Source organism: Sus scrofa, chromosome 10 (genome assembly GCF_000003025.6).
Source record: "Sus scrofa isolate TJ Tabasco breed Duroc chromosome 10, Sscrofa11.1, whole genome shotgun sequence".
Classification (NCBI taxonomy): Eukaryota; Metazoa; Chordata; class Mammalia; order Artiodactyla; family Suidae; genus Sus; species Sus scrofa.
In genome coordinates this window covers 45,285,577-45,306,078 of record NC_010452.4, presented here as the reverse complement: position 1 = coordinate 45,306,078, position 20,502 = coordinate 45,285,577, and the positions used below count along the sequence as shown (strand labels likewise).

The 20,502-nt window shown below is 42.4% G+C and overlaps 1 protein-coding gene across 3 annotated transcripts in view; it reads right to left on the bottom strand.

Moving 5' to 3' along the window:
• The window catches only part of RSU1 (Ras suppressor protein 1), a 413,060-nt gene that overhangs the window by 185,995 nt on the left and 206,563 nt on the right, over positions 1–20,502 (bottom strand). For 2 of the 3 annotated variants that reach the window (XM_021064827.1, XM_021064828.1), the window contains one exon: positions 16,656–17,283. The exons of the other annotated variant lie outside the window; for it this stretch is intronic. In XM_021064827.1, the coding sequence (XP_020920486.1) occupies positions 17,181–17,283 (103 nt within the window). In that variant the 3' untranslated portion in view covers positions 16,656–17,180. Of the gene's footprint in view, positions 1–16,655; positions 17,284–20,502 lie in introns of those variants that run through there. 3 annotated transcript variants of the gene reach the window in all.

Genomic DNA, 20,502 nt, shown 5'->3' with positions numbered 1-20,502 from the left:
CTTTTTAGGGCCACACCTGCAACATATGGAAGTTCCCAGGCTAGGGGTCGAATTGGAGCTGCATCTGACGCTTATGCCACAGCCATGGGCAGTGCCAGATCCAAGCTGCATCTGTGACCTACACCACAGCTTGCAGCAACGCCAGATCCTTAACTCACTGAGTGCAGCCAGGGATCAAACCCATATCCTCACAGACACTATGTTAGGTTCTTAACCCACCAAGTCACAACAGGAACTCCACACGGCTTTCTTATAAGGCCACCAGGCATCCAAATGTCGGGCACACCTAATTCAGGATGACTTTATTTTAATTTAAATAATTCTTTACAAGGAGATCCTGCTGAATAGCATTGAGAACTATGTCTAGATACTCATGTTGCAACAGAAGAAAGGGTGGGGGAAAAAAAATGTAATTGTAATGTATACATGTAAGGATAACCTGACCCCCTTGCTGTACAGTGGGAAAATAAAAGAAAATATTAAAAAAAAAAACAAATAAACAAAAAACTCACCAAAAAAAAAAAAAGAAAATCCGAATAGACCAATTACTAGTAAGTGAATTGAATCAGTAGTCAAAATACTCCCAAAAAACAAAAATTCAGATTCAAATGGCTTCATAAGTGAATTCTATTAAACATTTAAAGAAGAGTTTAAAAAAATAAATAAATAATTCTGTCTGCAATGACTCCATTTCCAAAATAAGGTCACAGTCTGAAGTTCCAAGGTGGACATGAATCTTGAGGGGGACACCATTCAACCCACCCTGGTACCCAAGGACTGGTGTCCAAGAACAGCCAAAGCAGCCCCCCCTCCCGCCGCTGAACACCCCCATCCACGAGGAGGGTTCTCTCTGGCCACAGCTTCTTCCTGGTTCACACAGGTGGCCCACGCACCTGCAATTTACACCACTGCCCTTCCCCACAATTTGTTTGGCCATCAGGTGTGACTTCATTGCACCCAAAGGCTTTCTATCGCTAATCCCAACAAAACAGCAGCATTAAGCTCCACCCACACTGCAAAGGGAGCTGGAAAGGGTGCATTCAAACAGGGCCCATCCATATGGAAATATGGGTCTGGCGGCTGCATTGATGAGAAGCAGCTCTTTGTTAAAAATCTTGGTTGCGCTGTGACAAATCCCGCAGCCCACACAAGCAGCGAGACCGTCCGCCTGGAGTGGCAGGGCTATTTTGGGTGGCCTATCAGGGGAGTTATGAATGGATCAGGCTGCTTCCCCTACTTTTGGCTGTTAGCCTGTCAGTGGAAGCTGATCTCCTCGTCGGGCAGGAGTGAGCTGGCTTTGCTGATGACATCTGCACAGAGACAATGCCAGTTTCAGAGCGTGCCAGGCAAGAGGCATCAAGAAGATGGTGCCTCCGGAGACAGAGCTGGTCCTGCGAATGTGGGAACTGGGATGCTTTCCGGGGTATGACAGCAGAATTCTATTTTTTTTTTTTTTTTTTTTTGACTGTGGCAGGTGGAAGTCTGCAGGCTGGGGACTGAACCCGCACCACTGCAGCGACCTGAGCCACTGCAGTGACAACGCTGGATTCTTAACCCACTAGACCACAGTAGAACTGAGAGCAGAATCCTTGCCCTAGGGGAGCTGGGTATACGGTCACCCGGGGAACCAGTGGCCTGTTTGGGTCTTACATGCGGAGCTGACACGTTCCTTAAGAAGCAAATGATGGGCAATGGTCCTCATTTGAGGAGACACTTAAATTTCTGGTAACACTTCTTTCTCACTCAACCCTGTTTATTTAGTTCACACCCAGTTCCAAAGCCTGCAAACTTACTAGAGGTATTGCCTGATTCTTCAGAGAATTTCTAGGCCATTATGAGACCTGGCCTCTCCATTTATAAAGTGAGTATAGATGCCTGAGTAAAACAGTAAGAAGACGTTAGAAATATCTGGTGAAAGAGCTCCCGCTGTGGCTCAGTGGGTTAAGGACCCAACATAACCTCCATGAGGATGTGGGTTTGATCCCTGGCCTGGCTCCGTAGGTTAAGGATCCAGAGCTGCCATAAGCTGCCTTGTAGGTCACAGATGTGGCTTAGATCTGGTGTGGCTGTGGCTGTGGTGTAGGCCTGCCGCTGCAGCTCCGATTCAACCCCTAGCCTGGGAACTTCCATATGCCACAGGCGCAACCATAAAAAGAAAAAAAAGAATCCAGTAGAAACAGTATTTACTCATCCAACAATGTGTGAACATCAATGTACTGTACGTTCTCCTCTTGGAAGGAGGAAAACTGGGTCCCAGGGTGAATAAGATGGGGTTTCTCTTCCATCTGTGATCTGCTAAAACCAAAGTCACCATTGATCTGACTGTGCCGGACAAAAACTGCTTGAAAATGAAACCGGAAGCCACCTGCCACCTACTTCCAGAGGGATGCTGCTCTGGTGGGTCATGAGAAAGAATCCCCTTGGGAGTAAAATATTCCCTTAAGGGGACAGAGAGTGAAGTGCTGCATTTCTGGAGGAGACAGGAAAAGGGCAGAGCTATTCCCGGGAGTCGGACCTACCTGCTTCGGTCCAAACATCCCTCGGCCATCAGAGGGATGCTGTCACCTTACCAAGCACAGGCAACAGGGACAGACCATCAACACCAAAGGCCCAGCCTGCGCATAAGTGGGAATATGCTTCTCTGACCTGGCAGTCGTCATGCCCAACTTCCACAGGTCAATACAATGACCAGAGATCTAAAGCAGAAACTCCCACAGTAGAGCTGGAGGGAAGGGAAACGGCTGCCTTTTGGACAGACTGAGAGAGTCGTGCTTGACAGCAGGGTGGCTGTGTGCGACTGAGAAAAGGACATTTGTTCCAGGACCAAAAGAACCTTCTTTTGCATCGTTTCTCTGCTGCTCGCCAGCTCTGAGTCCTGAGAAAAGCGTTTTAATCTCTCTAAGGTCAAATTGCCTATAAAACCAAGACAACCACAGAGTGAGAATGAAAGAGAACTAAAGACATGGAAGTCCCTCAATAAAACACGTGCTCTTAGTAAAATACAATGAATTAAGGACAACATTAAACAAGGCCTAATTACTAAATTCCATTATGTAGTAATAAAGCACTACACAATAGCGCTAAGTACTAAATACGAAAATACTAGATTTAGTACTAATTTGCTAAGTACTAAATTCTATGCTGTAGGAGCTAAGAGGTAATATCCCAACATATTTCCATGCAGTGTTGATAGAAACCAGACTTCTTTTAAAAATGCACAGGGATCTCCTAAGCTTATTGATGGAAAGACCCATGACATACGTGTGTGTATATATGTATGTACACATACAGATATGAGATTATACGATTATAATATATGCACAGTGTATGTGGGATGATCTTACCATCATATTCCAGATGAAGATATACCCATGAACAATTAATGCCTGATCCTGAGGTCACAGAGTGTCCAGGCAGAACAGAGACCACAGTACTTTAGCCACTGGTTATGCCACCTTTAAAAATCAGTTCCTGGAGAAATGTATTTTGGTAAAGAGCCTTTTGAAATTGACTCACACTGAGCGGGGTATTTTTGGGTTTTTTCTTGGGGCCCTGACTTGGGACTTGGGACAGGTCAACTGGGGTGCAGGGCCCTTCAAGTTCAAGCTGCTACAGAAGAAATCAATGCTTATTTGAGGGAGATTTTAAATAATCAAGTGTGTAACAAGTGGGTCATTACAAAAGAAACCAAAAATTCAGGTAAAAGTTTGGTTTTGAACTTCTATAGGATTGTGCCGAATTTCACCTATTAGTATTCAGAGACAGTCTTTCCCTTGTGAAAATTTAGTCTTGATAAAGCAGATCCAAATTACAAAGTAGTGAGTTCCAATTGTGGCACAGGGGAAATGAATCTGACTAAAAACCATGAAGTTGTGGGTTCGATCCCTGGCCTCACTCAGTGGGTTAAGGATCCAGCATTGCTGTGAGCTGTAGTATAGGTTGCAGACGCGGTTCAAACCTGGCATTGCTGTGGCTGCGGTGTAGGTCAGCAGCTACAGTTCAGATTCGACCCCTAGCCTGGGGACTTCCATATGCCACGAGCTCAGCCATAAAAAGCCAAAAAAAAAAAAAAAAAAAAAAAATTATAAAGTAGAAAACCCTGAAGAAATGTTTAAGATTTTCCACTTTTTTCTTCCTTAATGTTAGCTTAATATCATCCACATAACAATAGTGCTAAATACAACTGAACAAATAGTTATGGAGCTTCTACTATAATCTTTTTTTTTTGCCTTGCTTGCAGCATGCATAAGTTGCCAGGCCAAGGATCAAACCTGCACCACAGCAGTGACAGCACCAGATCCTTAACCTACAAAGCCACCAGAGGACTCTGCAGTGGCTACTGTGTATGGAGCACTGTTCTGAGTCCTGGAGATGTAACAGTTAAGTGAATAATCAACTGACTTTTTCTGTAAAGGGCCAGACAGTGAGTATGTTTGGCTTTGTGGGCTAAAACATGTGACAATCTGTCCCAACTAGCCAGCTCGACTGTGGTAGCAGAAAAGTAGCCAGAGACACTGTGTAAATGAGTGGTGGCTGTGTTCCAGGAAGACTTCATTTGCAAAGACAGGCATGGGCTGGAGTTGGCCTGGGGCCCACACTTTCTTTGCTGATTCATTTCCTCATAGAGGCTACATTCTCGGCATGATGGAACCTATCTTCTGGGGTTAAAAGATAGGCAACCCACCAAATAAAGTGCAATTTAAAACAGGTCACACGGAGTAGATCTTACTGAGAAAGTGATTTGCTAACAAAGATTTCAAGTTGATGAGAGAGCTCAATGTGGGAAAAGAATATTCTAGGAAAAGGACCCAAGGCAGAAGAGCCCTGAAGTGGGAAGGACCTGAGGGCCAGGGTAGCTGGAGTAGAGCAATGAGAAAGGGAGGAGGAGAAGGAAGGCACATCACACATGACCTTGGAGATCATGGATGGTCACTGGGAGTTTTACCCTGAGCGGAAGGAGACGTCACTGGAAGATGCTGAGCGTACACAGGTTCTGATGTCTATGTTAAAAGGATCACAGATGGATGCAGATTATAAGAAAGCAAGAGGGACAGCAGGCAGCCTACCTGGAGGATGGAACAATAATCCAGGTGAGAAGTGAAGGTGGTCAGAGGACATTATGAAGTTTCCAATTCATTTTTTTTTTTAATATCTGCACTTGCGGTATATGGAAGTTCCTGGGCTAGGGGTTGAACTGGAGCTGCAGCTGCAGACCTACACCACAGCCACAGCAACAAGGGATCCAAGCTGAATCTGCTATGGATCCTTAACCCATTGAGCAAGGCCTGCATCCTCACAGAGGCAGTGTCAGGTCCTTAATCCACTAAGCCACAAGGGGTATTCCTGATAATATGTTGAAGGAAGAGCCCAGAAGATTTTCTCAAGGATCCATGCAGGTATTATGACTATAAAGCTTTGTTAGAACCTTAACTGTGAGACACTTAACTTGGCAACAAACAAGTACTTAGTGCACAGTGGGTGAAGGTGAGTAAAAGTAAAAATAGGAAAAGTCAGATCAACGTCAGTTTTATACTTCCAGCAATTCATACCGCTGCTACGATTGAGACAACTCAGTTCATTCCGAATTCATCTGATTTTCATTCTCTCTATAGTCCAACTCACCCACAGTAAGGATTCACCTGTGCTAAGTGGTTTCCAAGTCATTTCTACTATACGGAATGAATCTGCTGGGACGCAAGGCTACCTGCTTGATTCTACGGAGAATGTATCCCAGTGATACATATCTTCAGGCATGATATAATGGTTAGTGTGTGGTATCAGGGACTCAGGTCAAATGGCCCTGCATACCACAGCTCCTTCTCAGAGTTTCAAAATACACATTAAAATGGTAAAGTCTTTGCACTCTTGAAATAACCCCCCCCAAAACAAACAAAATACTAAAAACCAAACAAATCCAAAAGAACTCTTTAACGTGAACCTCTCTCAACAAGCCCAGCTTTTTACAACTTGCTTCCACCTGGCCTGCCTGCTATTACATTAACTGGAAAGCAAATCAATACAATCATGATTAACAGAACATTTAGCTTCTAGTAAAGGATGAGAAGCATCTCGCTTCTAAATCTAAGAACCATTATACAATTTATTCCCACGTCATCTTGCCCTGCCTAGCTCACAGGGTAGTTGCAAGGACTAAATGGAATTACCTACACAAAAGTATTTTGCATACTACTTCTAAAGGATCCAGAACATGGGCAAGACCACTCTTTTGCAAAAAGTCAAGTCCAAGGAAAGATGTTTCAAGCAAGGAATAAAAAAAAAAAAAATCATGGGTTTCTACATAGGCTTAGAACCCTGGCACAGAGGCTACCATGAGAGATTGTAAGGCAGCCCTAGCAACAACCAATCTCATCACCGTGCTGAAAAGGGTCAGGTTACCTTTGCGGAAAAGCCATCTTTTGGAGTGATGTCACCAGGATGGCAACATGGGTTGTTCTTGACTTCATTCCTTGCACAAGAACAACTAAAAGCTATTCAGGGACAAGAAGGCATTGAGAAATTCTAGAACATGGTGGGGGGTAAGACTGAAGCACCCCCCTTCACTGCAGAGACCAAGACAGACCACATCAGAAAGGTAAGAGGGGCAGTGACATGCTGACCACATTGTCCCTCCCCAAGACCAGCACAGCACCACAGAGATCTGCCCTGAGCCTATGGATTTTCAGTAAGGAAAGAGAGCCAGGGTGACCTCAGCCCTTCCAGCATTGTTGTTGGCTTCCTGGCATTTCCCACTCTGTCTCACCTGACAGAGAACTCAGGGGGCTTGACCACCAGGACTCTATGATGGAGAAGAATGAGGGGCTTCACACAACCAGTGCTTGGATCTTGGCCAACAACGTTGCGACACACAGAGCCCAAGAAGTAGTCCCAACCTAGTACTTTGCTCATCTTTTGAACCAAGCTGGGGGTACAGTGTGACCAGTGAACTTGGTGGGTTGTCAATCTGCCTGATTCAGGTTCTCAAATATTGAGTTTTGCTGGTCCCAGAGCCTAGTTGTCCCATGCTCAGGCATGGAGCTGAATCACAGTCCCAGTCTCTGTGGAGAGCATCTTCTGGCCCCATGTGACCAGAAGGACTCAGGACAACTCTTGGAAGCTAAGTGACCCAGGGGCCCTTGAGCCCAGAGAAGGGCATACAGAGCCAAGAGTTTTCAGACAAAGCCAGAGGCCCTCTTCACCCAGGGAAATTGGGGTGCAGGTTAGCTTGAGCTAAAACAACAAATGAAAGGCTTTACTGGCTTTAAAGCTATTTTTCTCATTGTACCCAGGCAGGGAATCTAATTTGTAGCCTCAATATCACTGAATATAACCTTCAGCCTGTCTGACCAGGAAACCTGACCAGAACTTGTGGGAAGCTATGCAGCCCATTCAACAGCCCTGCTTCCAGTCACTTAAGCAGTCAGTGGCATCCACTATGTGCCAGCGAAACCAGTAACCACACCTGACCAGACTGTTCAGTGTACATTTTGGTCTGATTTAAGTCCACAAACAATGGGGTACACAGGCCCTGGGTCCCACCCTGCTGCCCCACTAGGATAGGGAAATTAATTCAGAGCTCCGCCTACTACTAAATATGGTACCCAGTCCAGACCCATCTAGTAAGCCTGACCAGAGACCCCGGCAACCAGAGTCCCCATCCTACAGCCAACCTTGAGCAGGAAAACAAGTCAGCAGTTGTATCTGAGTGTACTCAGTCAGTGGCACACATCCTCCCTATCCTTGTCATCAGAGCTTGAATAAATGCCTCGTATCAAAATATGCCCTAATGGCAGGCCCCACCTGTCCATGGAAACACACCCAAGAGCCAAAATTGAGCTGACTCTTGAAGATCTGTCTCTGCTAAAGAAAACCCATAAAGTCTAGAAGAGGAACCTGATTACTCAAATGTGGGGATACCAATAATATAAGGAATCAAAGACATGACACCACCAAAAGAAACTAATAAAGCTCCAATAAATGGCCCTAAAGAAATGGAGATCTATGAATATTTGAAGAATTCAGAATAATCTTCCGAAAGAAGTTTAGTGAACTATAAGAACACACAGGCAGAAGGCTAAATAGAATTAAGAAAGTAAAGTATGAACAAAACAAGAAGCTCAATAAAGAAACAGAAACTATCAACAAAACAGAACTCCTAGAGCTGAAAAATACAATGACTGAACTAAAGTATTCAATAAAGAGCTTCAAAAGCAGACCCAACCATGCAGAAGAAAGTATCAATGACCTGTAAGACAAAGTCAAAGAAGCAAAATGAAAAAGAGCAAAGAAAGCTTAGTAGGACTTCTGGGACACTATCCAAAGAAACAATATCCACATTATGGGAGTTCGAGGAGGACAAGACAAAGAGAAAATGACAGGAAGTATATTTAAAGCAATAGTGGCTGAAAACTTCCCAAACCTAGAGAGAGAAATGAACATTTAGATCCATGAAACCCAACCCCAAATAGAACCCAAATAGGGCTACATCAATAAACATTATAATTAAACTATCCAAAGTCAAGGACAAATGAATTGATTTTGAAAGCAGCAAGAGAAAAGAGAGAAGTTCCATACATAGAAACCCATACTAGACCACTGGCAGATGTCCCAAGGGAAAATGTTCTGCTTCTGGAGAACAGCCAAAAAATGGGGCAGTATAATCAAAATATTGAAATAAAAAAACTTGTCAACCAAAATTCTACATCTAGTGAACCTGCTCTTCACAAAGGAAGGAGGAAAAAAGATTTTCCCAAACAAGAGCTGACCTAGACCACTACACCTGCTTTATAAGAAATGCTAAGGGGAGTTCAAGTGGAGGTAAAGGATGCTAATTAATATCATAAAAACTTAAGAGAGCATAAAACTTACTGGTAATGGTAAATATATCAAAGTTTGATTCTGTAATATAGTAATGGTGGTGAATAATCCACTCACAAGTCTTGTTTAAAAGTTAGGACATATATGCAGTAAAAATAAACGTAAGTACAATAATATGTTATTGGCTATACAATACAAAAATATGTAAACTGTACCACAAATAACCTAAAATGTGAAAGAAGAAATTATAGTATAAAGTTTAGGAATGCTATAGAAGTTAACTTGTTATCAGTTTAAAATAGGGTGTTAGAAGTTTAAGATATTTTGTAATCCTCATGGTAACCACAAGGGAGAAAAACCCTGTAGTAATTACAAAAATGAACATGATAAAGTCAAAGAATGCTCACACCAAAATACTTCAAAACACACACACACAAAGAAAGCAGGAGAAGCAGCAAGGAAGAGATCTACAAAACAATTAACAAAATGGGAATAATAAGTCCTTATCTAACAGTAATTACTTTGTAAGTAAATTGATCAGATTCTCTAATCAAAGGCATAGAATGGATGAATGGATCAAAAAATAAAAAATAAAAAAATACACTGCACACAAGAGATTCACTTAAGACTTGATATACAGATTGAGAGTAAAAGGATGGAAAAAAAATATTTGAGGTGAATGGTAACATACACACACAAAAGCAAGGGTAGCTATAGTTAAATAACACAAAACAGACCTTAAACTAAAAATGGTAAAAACAGACAAATCAGGTCATTATACAGTGATAAAGTGTAAATCAAAGAATATGTAACATATTATTGTAAACACTTAGGATCCCAACATTATAAAAATATAAAGCAAAAACAGAGCTGAAAGGAGTACAATAATAGCTGGGGATATTAATATGCCTCTCTCAACAATGGGTAGATATTAATATGCCTCTCTCAACAATGGGTAGATTACCCAGATGAGATTCAATAAGGGAACAGTAAATCTGAACAAACTATGGACCAAACGGACCTAGACAAATATAGGTGATTCTATCTGACAACAGCAGAATACACAGTCTTCTCAAGGGCACATGGAACATATTCTAGGATAGACCATATATTAGGCCACAAAACAATTATGAGCAAATTCAGAAAGACTGAATCCATGCCAAGCATCTTTTCTGACTGCAATGAAACTAGAAATCATTAACAGGTAGAAAACTGGAAAACTCATGAACACATGGAAATTAAACACTCTCCTGAAAAACCAATGGATCAAAGAAGAAATTAGGAAATTTCAAAGTATCTTGAGACAAACGGAAATGGAAACACAGCATACCAAAACTTACGGAATATAGTAAAAGCAGTCTAGGAAGGTGGTTCTCAGTAATAAACATCTACATTAAGAAATAAGAAAGATCTCAAATAACCTAACTCTAGAAGGAACAGAAGAAAAACAAACTGAACCCAAAGCAGAAGGAAGGAAATACTAAAGATTTAGAGCAAAAATAAATCAAATAGAGAAGAAAACAACAGAAAAGATTAACCAAACTAAGAGTTGGTTCTGTGAAAAGATAAACAAAAGTGTCAAAACTTTAGCTAAATTAACTAAGGAAGTAAGAGAGAACCCACATCAACACAATTATAAATGAAAGATGGGACATTACAATGGATATCACAGAGGCAGAAACTATGAAGAGTCCAAATATAGTCATCCTCCTATATCTGTGGGGATTAGTTCCAGGATCCCACAGAAATACCAAAATCTTCAGAAGCTCAAATCCCTTATATCAAATGGCAAAGACAATCCATATAATCTTCCCATGCACTTTAAATCATCTCAAGAACACTTATAATACCTAAAACAATGTAAATGCTATGTATATAGTTGTAAATGCAACGTAAATGCTACATAAACAGCTGTTGGCATGTGGCAAATTGACATTTTGCTTTTTGGAACTTTCTGAAATTTAAACAAATACACAATTTTTAATCTACAGTTGGTTTAATCCATAGATGTGGAACTCGCACGTTTGGAGGGCAGACTGTACTATTAAGGAGACTGAATCAGTGATCAAAAACCTCCCAACAAAGAAAAGCCCAGAACTAGATGGCTTTAATCGTGAATTTTGACAAATAATTAAAAAATAATTAATACCACGTGGTATATATGTATAATGGAATATTACGAAACCAAAAAAAGAATGAAATTTTGCCATTTGCAACAATATGAATGGACCTATACAGCATTATGGCTTAAATAAGTCAGAGAAAGAAAAATACTATATGTTATCACTTACATGTGGGATATAAAAAATAAAACAAATGACTATAACAAAATAGAAAAAGACTCAGAGATACAAAGAACAAACTAGTAGTTACCACTGGCGAGAGGCAAGTGAGAGGGGCAAAGGAAGGGTAGGGGATTAAGAGATACAAGCTACTACGTATAAAATAAATAAGCAACAAGGATACATTTCCAGCACAGTGAAAATAGCCAATATTTTAAATCTTTAAATTGTGTATAATCTATAACAATATTGAGTCACTATGTTGTAAACCTGAAATAAGTACAGAATTGTAAATTGACTATACTTACTGCTATTAAAAAAAGAATCAACACCAACCCTCCCTCAAATTCTTCCAAAAAATGAAATAGAAGGGAACACTCCCAAACGCATTTTATGAGGCCACCATCAATCACCCTGGTATCAAAGCCTGAAAAGGATACTACAAGAAAAGAAAAATACAGGCCAATATCCCTGATGAATATAGATGCAAATACTCTTAATAAAATATAGCAAACTGAATTTAGCAGCACAATGAAAGGATCATTCACAATGATCAAGTGGGATTCATTTCTGGCATGTATGAATGGTGCAGTATACACAAATCAATAAATGTGATCTATCACGTTAATAGGACAAAAGAAAAAAAACCGTATGATCAGTTCAACAGAGGCAGAAAAAGCATCTGACAAAAGTCAATATCCGTTCATAATAAAAATCTCTTTAAAAGTTTGATACAGATGGAACATATATCAACATAATAAAGAGCACATATGACAAACCCACAGCTAACATCATATTCAATAGTGAAAAGTTGAGAGCTTTTTCTCAAAGATCAAATACAAGACACAGGTGCCCACTCTCACCACCTGCATTCAAAATAATACTGGCAGTCTCAGCCAGGTCAATCAGGCAAGAAAAAGAATAAAGGCCTCATAATTGCAAGGGAACAAATAAAGCTGACTCTTTGAAGATGCCATGACTTTACACAGAGAAAATCCTAGAGTCCACAAAAAGAGTTAGATCTAATCAATGAATTCCGTAAAGTTGTAGGATACAAAGTTAACAAAAAACCAACAGCATTTCTGTATTATAATAATAATGAATTATCTGAACAAGAAATAAAGGAAATGATCACATTTACGACAGCATCAAAACCCAATAAAATACTTAGGCATAAATTTCAGTAGGGAAGTGAAAGCTCTCTTCACTGAAAACAAGACATTGAAGAAAGAAACTGAAGAAGACACAAATGAATGGAAATTATGTCATGTTAATGACCTGGAAGAATTAATGTTAAAATGTCCATACTGGAGGAATTCCCAATGTGGCTCAGCCACAACAAACCCGACTAGTATCCATGAGGACATGGGTTCAATCCCTGGCTGCTCGGTGGGTTAAGGATCTGGTGTTACTGTGAGCTGTGGTGTAGGTCACAGACACAGCTAGAATCCCTTGCGGCTGTGGCTGTGGTGTAGGCTGGCAACTACAGCTCCGATTTGATCCCTAGCCTGGAAATTTTCAGGTGCTGCCAGTTGCAGCCCTACACACACACAGACACAAACACACACACGTCCATTCTCCCCAAAGCCATACATAGATTCAATGCAACCTATATCAAGATTCCAATGGAACTTTTTTTTTTTTTACAGAAGTAAAAAATAATCACAAAATTTATATGGAACCATGGAAGACTCCAAACAGTCAAAGCAATCCTGAGAAAGAACAAAGCAGGAGGTATCGCATTTCCTGATTTCAGGCTTTAATACAAAGTTACAGGATCAAGGGAGCCAAAAATATTCAGTGGAGAAAAAAACAGTCTCTTCATTGAATGGTGCTTGGAAAATTGATATTCACATGTAAAAGAATAAAGCTAGGCCTCAACTTGGACCAGTGACAAACTATAACTCAAACTGTATAAACTTAAACATAAGACCAGAAACCATCCACCTTCTAGGACAAAACACAGACAACAGCTCCATGATAGAGGTCTTGGCAATAATTTTTTAGACATGACAACTAAAGCACAAGCAACAAAACAAACAATAAACAAGTGGTGAAAAGCTGCTTAATATCATCAGGAGAATGCAAATCGAAACCAAGACCAGCTCACATTGATTGGAACGGCTATCATCCAAAAAACAAGAGGAAAAAAATGCCAGAGAGGATGTGGAGAAAAGGGAACCCTTGGGCATTCTTTGTGGGACTGTAAATTGGTGCAGCCAACATGGAGAACACTAGGGAGATTCCACTAAAATTAAAGATAGAACTACCATATGATCCAGCAATTCTACTTCTGGGAATGTATCCAAAAGATGAAAATACCATGCCACAGAGATATCTGCACCCCCACATTCATAGCACCATTATTCACAACAGCCAAGACAAGGAACCAACGTCAGTGTCCATTGACGGATGACGGATGTCATTCGTATATAGGTAATATTACTCAGCCGTAGAAAGAAGGAAATCTTGCCATTAATGGCAACATGGGTGGACCTTGAGAATGTTATGCTACGTGAAGTAAGTCAGACAGAGAAAGACAAAGACGACATGATCTCCCGTATTTGTGGAACCTGAAAAAGAAAAAATCAAAACAGAATTACAGGAAAAGAGATCAGATTTTCAATAGGATGTCTGTAGCTAACACTGCTGTACTGTGCATCTAAAAGTTAAGAGAGTCGATCCAGAGTTCTCATCGCAAGAAAATTTTTCTTTCCTGTATTTTGGTATTAATATGAGATGATGGATGTTCATGCACCATACCATGGTCATTTCACAATATATGGAAGTCAAATTTTTTTATAATGTACACCTGACATTTACACAGTGCTTATCCATTATATCACAATAAAACTGAGAGGGGAAAAAGATCTACCTTTTGAACTGTGGCTACTTTGTTAATCCACTGATCAACTAACCAAAAAGCGTGTATGAAAAGATATGAACACCCACTTTGGTGATGAAGGAAAAAGAGAAAAGAAAAAAGAAAACCACCTTGAGATTATATATCATGGTTTGGGCTTCAATATATGCTCATATATTCTGGATTGAATAATATACCAGCTCCATTTTGAAAAGATATGCAATTAATATTTTATTATTTTCTGATTATAAAAATGTACATGCTTATTACAGAGAACTTAAAAGTACAGAATATGTATAAAAAAAAAATTTAAAGTCTTAATTCTGCATTTCCGTTGTGGCTCAGCAGAAATGAATCTGACTAGTATCCATGAGCACGCGGACCTTGCTCAGTGGGTTAAGGATCTGGTGTTACCATGAGCTGGTGTAGGTTGCAGACAGGGCTCAATCCCTTGTTGCTGTGGCTGTGGTATAGGCCAGCAGCTACAGCTCTGATTCGACCCTTAGCTTGGGAACCTCTGTATGCTGCAGGTGCAGGCTTAAAAAGACAAAAAAAAAAAAAACTTAATTCATCACAGATAATTTATCAGCCTGAAAATTCCAGTCCATTTCCATTTAATTTTTCTGGGCATACATATCATAAACACAATTTCCTTTTCCCACAGCTGGGACTGCTTAGTCATTTTGTTTTCACCACCCCACAGCATATGGAGTTCCAGGCCTAGAGATCAGATCCGAGGTGCAGTTTCAAACTACACCACAGCTGCAGGAACACCGGATCCTTTAATCCACTGTATTGGGCCAGGAATCGAACCTGCATGCTGGCGCTGCGGACATGCTGCTGACCTCATTGTGCCACAGCAGGAGCTCCCATAGTTAGTGTTTTAAACCCAACTTTTTAATTTAACTGGAGAAATTATCTCCCTTTGCCTTTAGATATTGTGAAACAACTGTTAATGTCTTCATAAAAGCTGATCACGTGGATACACAATTAACCCTTCTTTCACGGGTGAGCATTTAGCTTTTTTCCAAGTTTCTACTGTATATAAACCAGTAGAGGCATTTTTCAAATATAGCTGTGTATGCACATCTCTGATAATTTCCTCAGGATGAATTCCTAGAAATAAAAATGCTGGGGCAGAGCACACAATTTTAAAGTTTTGCTACTTTTCATCAAATTGCTACCACCTTTCTGGAGAGAAATTTATGTTCTCAACAGCAGTGTATAAGAATGTCCATCTCATGTTACTCCTAAAATTACCTGTAAAATACACATTTCTCATTGTTATACGTGTCTTATTTTTGCTTTGATTTGTATTTTTTTGATTACTAGTAAGTCCAGGCTTTTTTTTTTTCATGTTCTTGGAGATATTTCCTTCCTGTGAATTTATGCATATTGTCCATATTTCTATCTAGGCTGCTCATCTTAAAAAAATTATTCATAAGACTATACCGTGGACTTCCCATGGTGGCTCAGTGGGTTAAGGACCTGATGTTTCTATGAGGATGTGGGTTCAATGCCTGGCCTTTGCTCAGTGATTTAAGGATCCAGTGTTGCCATAGCTCTGGTTTACGCCTCAGCTGCAGCTCCGATTCAACCCCTAGCCCGGGAACTTCATATGCCACAGGTGCAGACATTAAAAAAAAAAAAAAAAAAAAAGACTATTGTGATAATTTCCCTAAGGCTTTGTTGCTAGTTTAACCTTAGACGAAGTCTCTCTGATCAACAACGGTAGATGTATTGTTCTTCCTCCTGTAAAATCACCAGCTAAAAAATTCGACTTAAAAAATTTTAAGATTGCACCTGGAACATGACATCAACGGAATTCCCAAACAGGTGATAGCACGTGGAGAATCCTCCTTCAGCGGTGAACGTTTTATCAGGAAGTTATCCAAAAACAGGAAGCACAGACCTTGAGTGGTGCCTTCTCTGATTCCAAGGCAGAGTCCCTTTCCGAAGGAACTCAGGGTTTGGAGTTGTGTTCTGATTCAGCTTTTGACCCAGTGTTCCAGGGGTCTTGGTCCCAGGGCTTCAACTGGGAGATGAAGAGGAGAGGATGAAGGCGTAGATGCAGACAATCCATCTGAGAGTATGCTACATTTTCACATACCTTTTCAGACGTCCCAGGGTTGGCACTCCTTTTAACACCAGCATTCTGCTTCGATTTATTTCCACTGACATACATATTCCTGTAGATAAGAACAAAGCTGCCTACCACAGACGCTAAACAATTACTTATTTAACGACTCTGCCACTGCAGTTTCTACACTGGGCACAGTGTAGAGGGTGCGTTTACACAACTTCTTTGGCATCCTCAAAGTCACTTAGCGGGATGCTTTGATATGAGCAGATTTTCTGCAGTGACAAGCAACACACTTGAGTATTTTTCTCTCTCTGTTTCACAGCTCTTGTCGACCAGGCACTGGCAGGAGTCACCATTCCTTCAGCTAAGAAATGTTGCTTTCCAAAATTCTTTGGCAAAAATCTCCTAGAGATTTGTTTTTCTGCTCCTGCCCAATTTAGAAACAGTCCTCAAAGGAAAAAAAAAAAAAAACCTGACAAATCGATGTGAGAAGAAACTATTCTGATTTAATTCTGCACTTCCTTCATGGAGAGTTTCAGAGTTTATCATCGACAACCAATAAAACTGGACAAGACCATTTGGGGGGAAAAAAAGTAAACAAAAACAGCCAGACCCCGATATCAGATTTTTTTTTTTATTCAAGACGCAACAGGTGATACAAATTCGAGATTTTATTAAAATCATTTGCAAGTTCACATAATATCTCAGGAGTGAAGGAAAGCTTTGAATAAAGCACAAGTGGTGAGTTAAATGAATAAACGGGAGGGTGAATAGTGTGAACGGTGACATTTAAATGATTACATGATTTTAATTCTTCTTTTCATAATAAGTAACTCTGGGAACCTCTATTCAAGAAGCTGAAAGCTGTGCTCATGTGCAATTTGCCGCTGAATTAGAGCTTTGTTTCCTGCCTGGGGCAATTTCAAGGAAACAAATGGAAAGAGTTGGAAGAAGTTATAAAAAATCTACTACCTACAAAAAGAATTTACAAGGGAAGGTGGTAAACACTCGAAAGAGAAAACAAAATAAAAAAAAAAAAAAAAAAACCCACACACATGCTGTATTCACATGTGTGGTAGAATGAGAGACAACAGAATGATGAGAGAAGCGGCCAGAAGTCCAGCCCATGGCGGACCCCTTATTTGTTCTTGGCTGTCAGGGGTTTCCGGCTGATCTTTTTCGATTTGTCATTATTTTTCTTCGGCGGTTCTGGGTTTGCCTGCATGTGTCTGCCGTAGAGGCTGAAAAGAGAGAGGGGAGGAGACGGTGAGATCTACCTTGTGAACGTAAGATAAGCTGCTACGGGCAGAGTTTTCATTAACAGATTCATCTCCAGGAAGACTCAGGAGGCGAAGAACATCAAACGATTATTCCTGTTTTCTCTGCACCATAGGCTGTGTCTAAGAAATGTACGTTGTCTCACACACACACACACACACACACTCCAGTCCGATTCTGGACTCGCCTCTTGGAATCATACGTTCCCTGGGCGAAGTGTGAAAACAGCAGAGGAAGAAAGATGCAGAACTAGGAAAACCCGGGAGCTCAGCTCAGCCGATCTGGACTGAAGCGCCACGGACTGTGAGCCTTGAAGTCGACAGGGACAAAAACTGGGTCGAACTGGAAAGACAGAGCCTCCACTTAGTGTCAAGGGAGCGGCACACCAGCCCGAGGGCCCTGGAGCTGGCTGACGAGACAGAGAGCCAGTGTCTGGGCCCGCGCAAGCGGCTCACGCATGATGGATGGCGCTGGGGTGGCGACCACCCATCAATGCCACGTTAATAGCTACCGCTGATTAAATGTTGACGAAGTACCCCACCATCCTGGCAGACCGCATCCGCTGCAGCTGAGGGGATTGAACCCAGCAGCAGAGAGTAATTAATCGGTAATTTATGAGTAATTCTGATGAAACAAAATTACAAGCCCCCCTAAAATAAACACAGCTCAACCTCAACTCTCCTTATTGATACAATGCTGCCCCTGAGAGAGGCTGGTGGGTGGCTCAGCACCTCCCAAGGAAAGGCAATGCCTGACACCACTTGGTATCACTGCCTGGGGCCAAATGGACAGAGTGGACACATGGACTGACCCCCCCATCATAGGTGCCTCATGTTCTAGGATCCACTCAGGTTATCGACCCCTTTCCTGTACTTGGAACTCTTTTTTTTTGGGGGGGGGGGAAGTCTGCACCTGTGGCATATGGAAATGTCCAGGCTAGGGGTTGCTGCAGCTACAGGCCTATGCCACAGCCACAGCCAAGGCGACACCAGATCCAAGCCATATCTGCACCCTACACTGCAGCTTGTGGCAACACCAGATCCTTAACCCACTGAATGAGGCCAGGGATTGAACCCGCATCCTCACAGAGACAAGGTCAGGTTCTTAACCCACTGAGCCACAACAGGAACTCCGCTTGTGGCAAATCGAAGAGAGGGGCAGGCCCAGTGCCAGCCAGTGTGCCCACCACAGAAACATCTTCCCCAAGAAAGCCTGCTGCCCAGGAAAACAGACCTTTATAAACCTACACAGGCCCTCCTCCCTGACACTTTAAAAGGGCTTCTAGTCCTCTCGTCAAGTACACAGTCATGGACACCTGGAGGTCCTGGATCCAGATAAACACTAGTTCAAGCAGAAAGGCAAGTTCAGCCAGTCCAGCTTTACCGTTCTTGCCACCCCCACCCTCAATGAGGTCCCCGTCCTCATCCCTGGAACTTGTCATTATCCCCTTAGATAGCAAAAGGGACTCTATAGAGGTGATGAAATAGAGGATCTTGAGATGGGAAGATTATCTTGCATTATCTGGGGGTGGGGAGGGGGGGGGTCCAACTTGTGCACCCCTCCCCCACCCTTCCAGCATCACTGCCAGATGCACCAAACAAATCTGAGCCGACACAATCGCACTGACAATCCTGTTACCAACATGCTCTCTTAAACAAGCTTTGCTCCCCAGAGTGCCTGCCTGTCTCCTCCTCCTAGGATGATCAAGGGCTTAGGGTTGCAGTGGAAGGTGCATGGGGGTGGGGTGGGGGAGGGTCTCGGGGTCCCAAGCTCCTCCCACCTGGCAGGAAGCCAAGGTCTGACCAGTCTGTTCTGTGCCTTCACACAGGCGCCTATGGTCTCAGTATCTTCGGTCTTACTGCTTTTTTACAGCTTCACGTGTCTCTCCTCTGTCTCCCCAACTCTCATGCCCATCATGAGAGAGAAAAACATCCATGTTCTTACTTGCACACATGATCACACCTCAAGGATGAAAAAAACTCAGCAGAAAGACAACTCCCTAAGTTCGTGAGCCTGGAAACCCAGAACTACTCAGCAGGTGGGAAAGTGGTATCAACAGAAATGAAGAGGGCAGAGGAGGGAGAAGGGATGTCAGAATTGCTAAGGGCCTTCCTGGCACCACATCTGGAACAAGCAGGCACAGAGGGCTTCCTGGAAGCAGCAGCAATGTTCCCGGGCTCCGAGAGCGGTCATTCATTCGGCAAAGTCACTTCAGAGGGTGGTGCACCAGCTGCTCGGGACTCAGCAAGGCTCCTCTTTTCAGGAAGGAACTGGAATGTTCCAATGTTTCAACACCTGCCTTTTGTTACTCAGACCTCGCCGTGTGCCTGGCCTTCCTGGGGCTACCCACCAAGTCACTGGCTACGAAGGGCTGCAAGGGAGACGGTGGTCCTGAACTTAACACTGAGCATCCTTTTTTCGCCACTTACGAGCTGCTGGCTCTGGGCAAATAGTTAGCAAGCCTCACCCCCGCTGTGCCTCAGTTTCTACATCTGTGAAAAAATGATGTCATCGGCTCACAAGGTGGCCATGGCAGTGAAATGAGCCTGGCACCACAGCACAACTATCAGATGTGGCCACCAAACGCTGGCTTGAGAAACAGAGCTGACTTAGGGTTTAGTCAGGCTGATTAAATAAAGATATGATTACTTTGCATCTCCGGGGTTCTTGCCATCAATGCCGCCTCCCCAAGCCTCTCTGGAAGAAAGGTTTGAATCCTCTTTGAAGCAAGCAATGGAGGCAGAGCAAAATGAATCGCCTCCCCTTCCTCCGTGAGTCACCAGCAGAGCCAGGATGACTCTGTCCTGCGCCGTGGGATCCTTCCCCTGCTCCAGCTGTGTGGGCAGATGAGAGGCGACGCTTTACTCTCATCTGTGGATGGAATGGAGAAGGGCAGCCATTCCCACCTGGGGACACGGCTGTGACAGAGTTCTAAGGACAAGCATCTCAGGGTCCCCGTGCCTGGGTCCGAGCAGCTCTCAGCCAGGGGGTCTCCACTGGGTAAGTGGAGTAGGCAGAATAAAGCTCCTAACCCCAGAACCCTGTGATTCTATTACCTTACATGGCAAAAGGGACTTTGCCTGGGTGATTAAGTTAAGGATCTTGAGATGGAGAGGTGACCCTGGTTATTTTGTATGCCGCACTACAAAAAAGAAAAAAGAAAAAAAAGAGAGGGGGGCCTA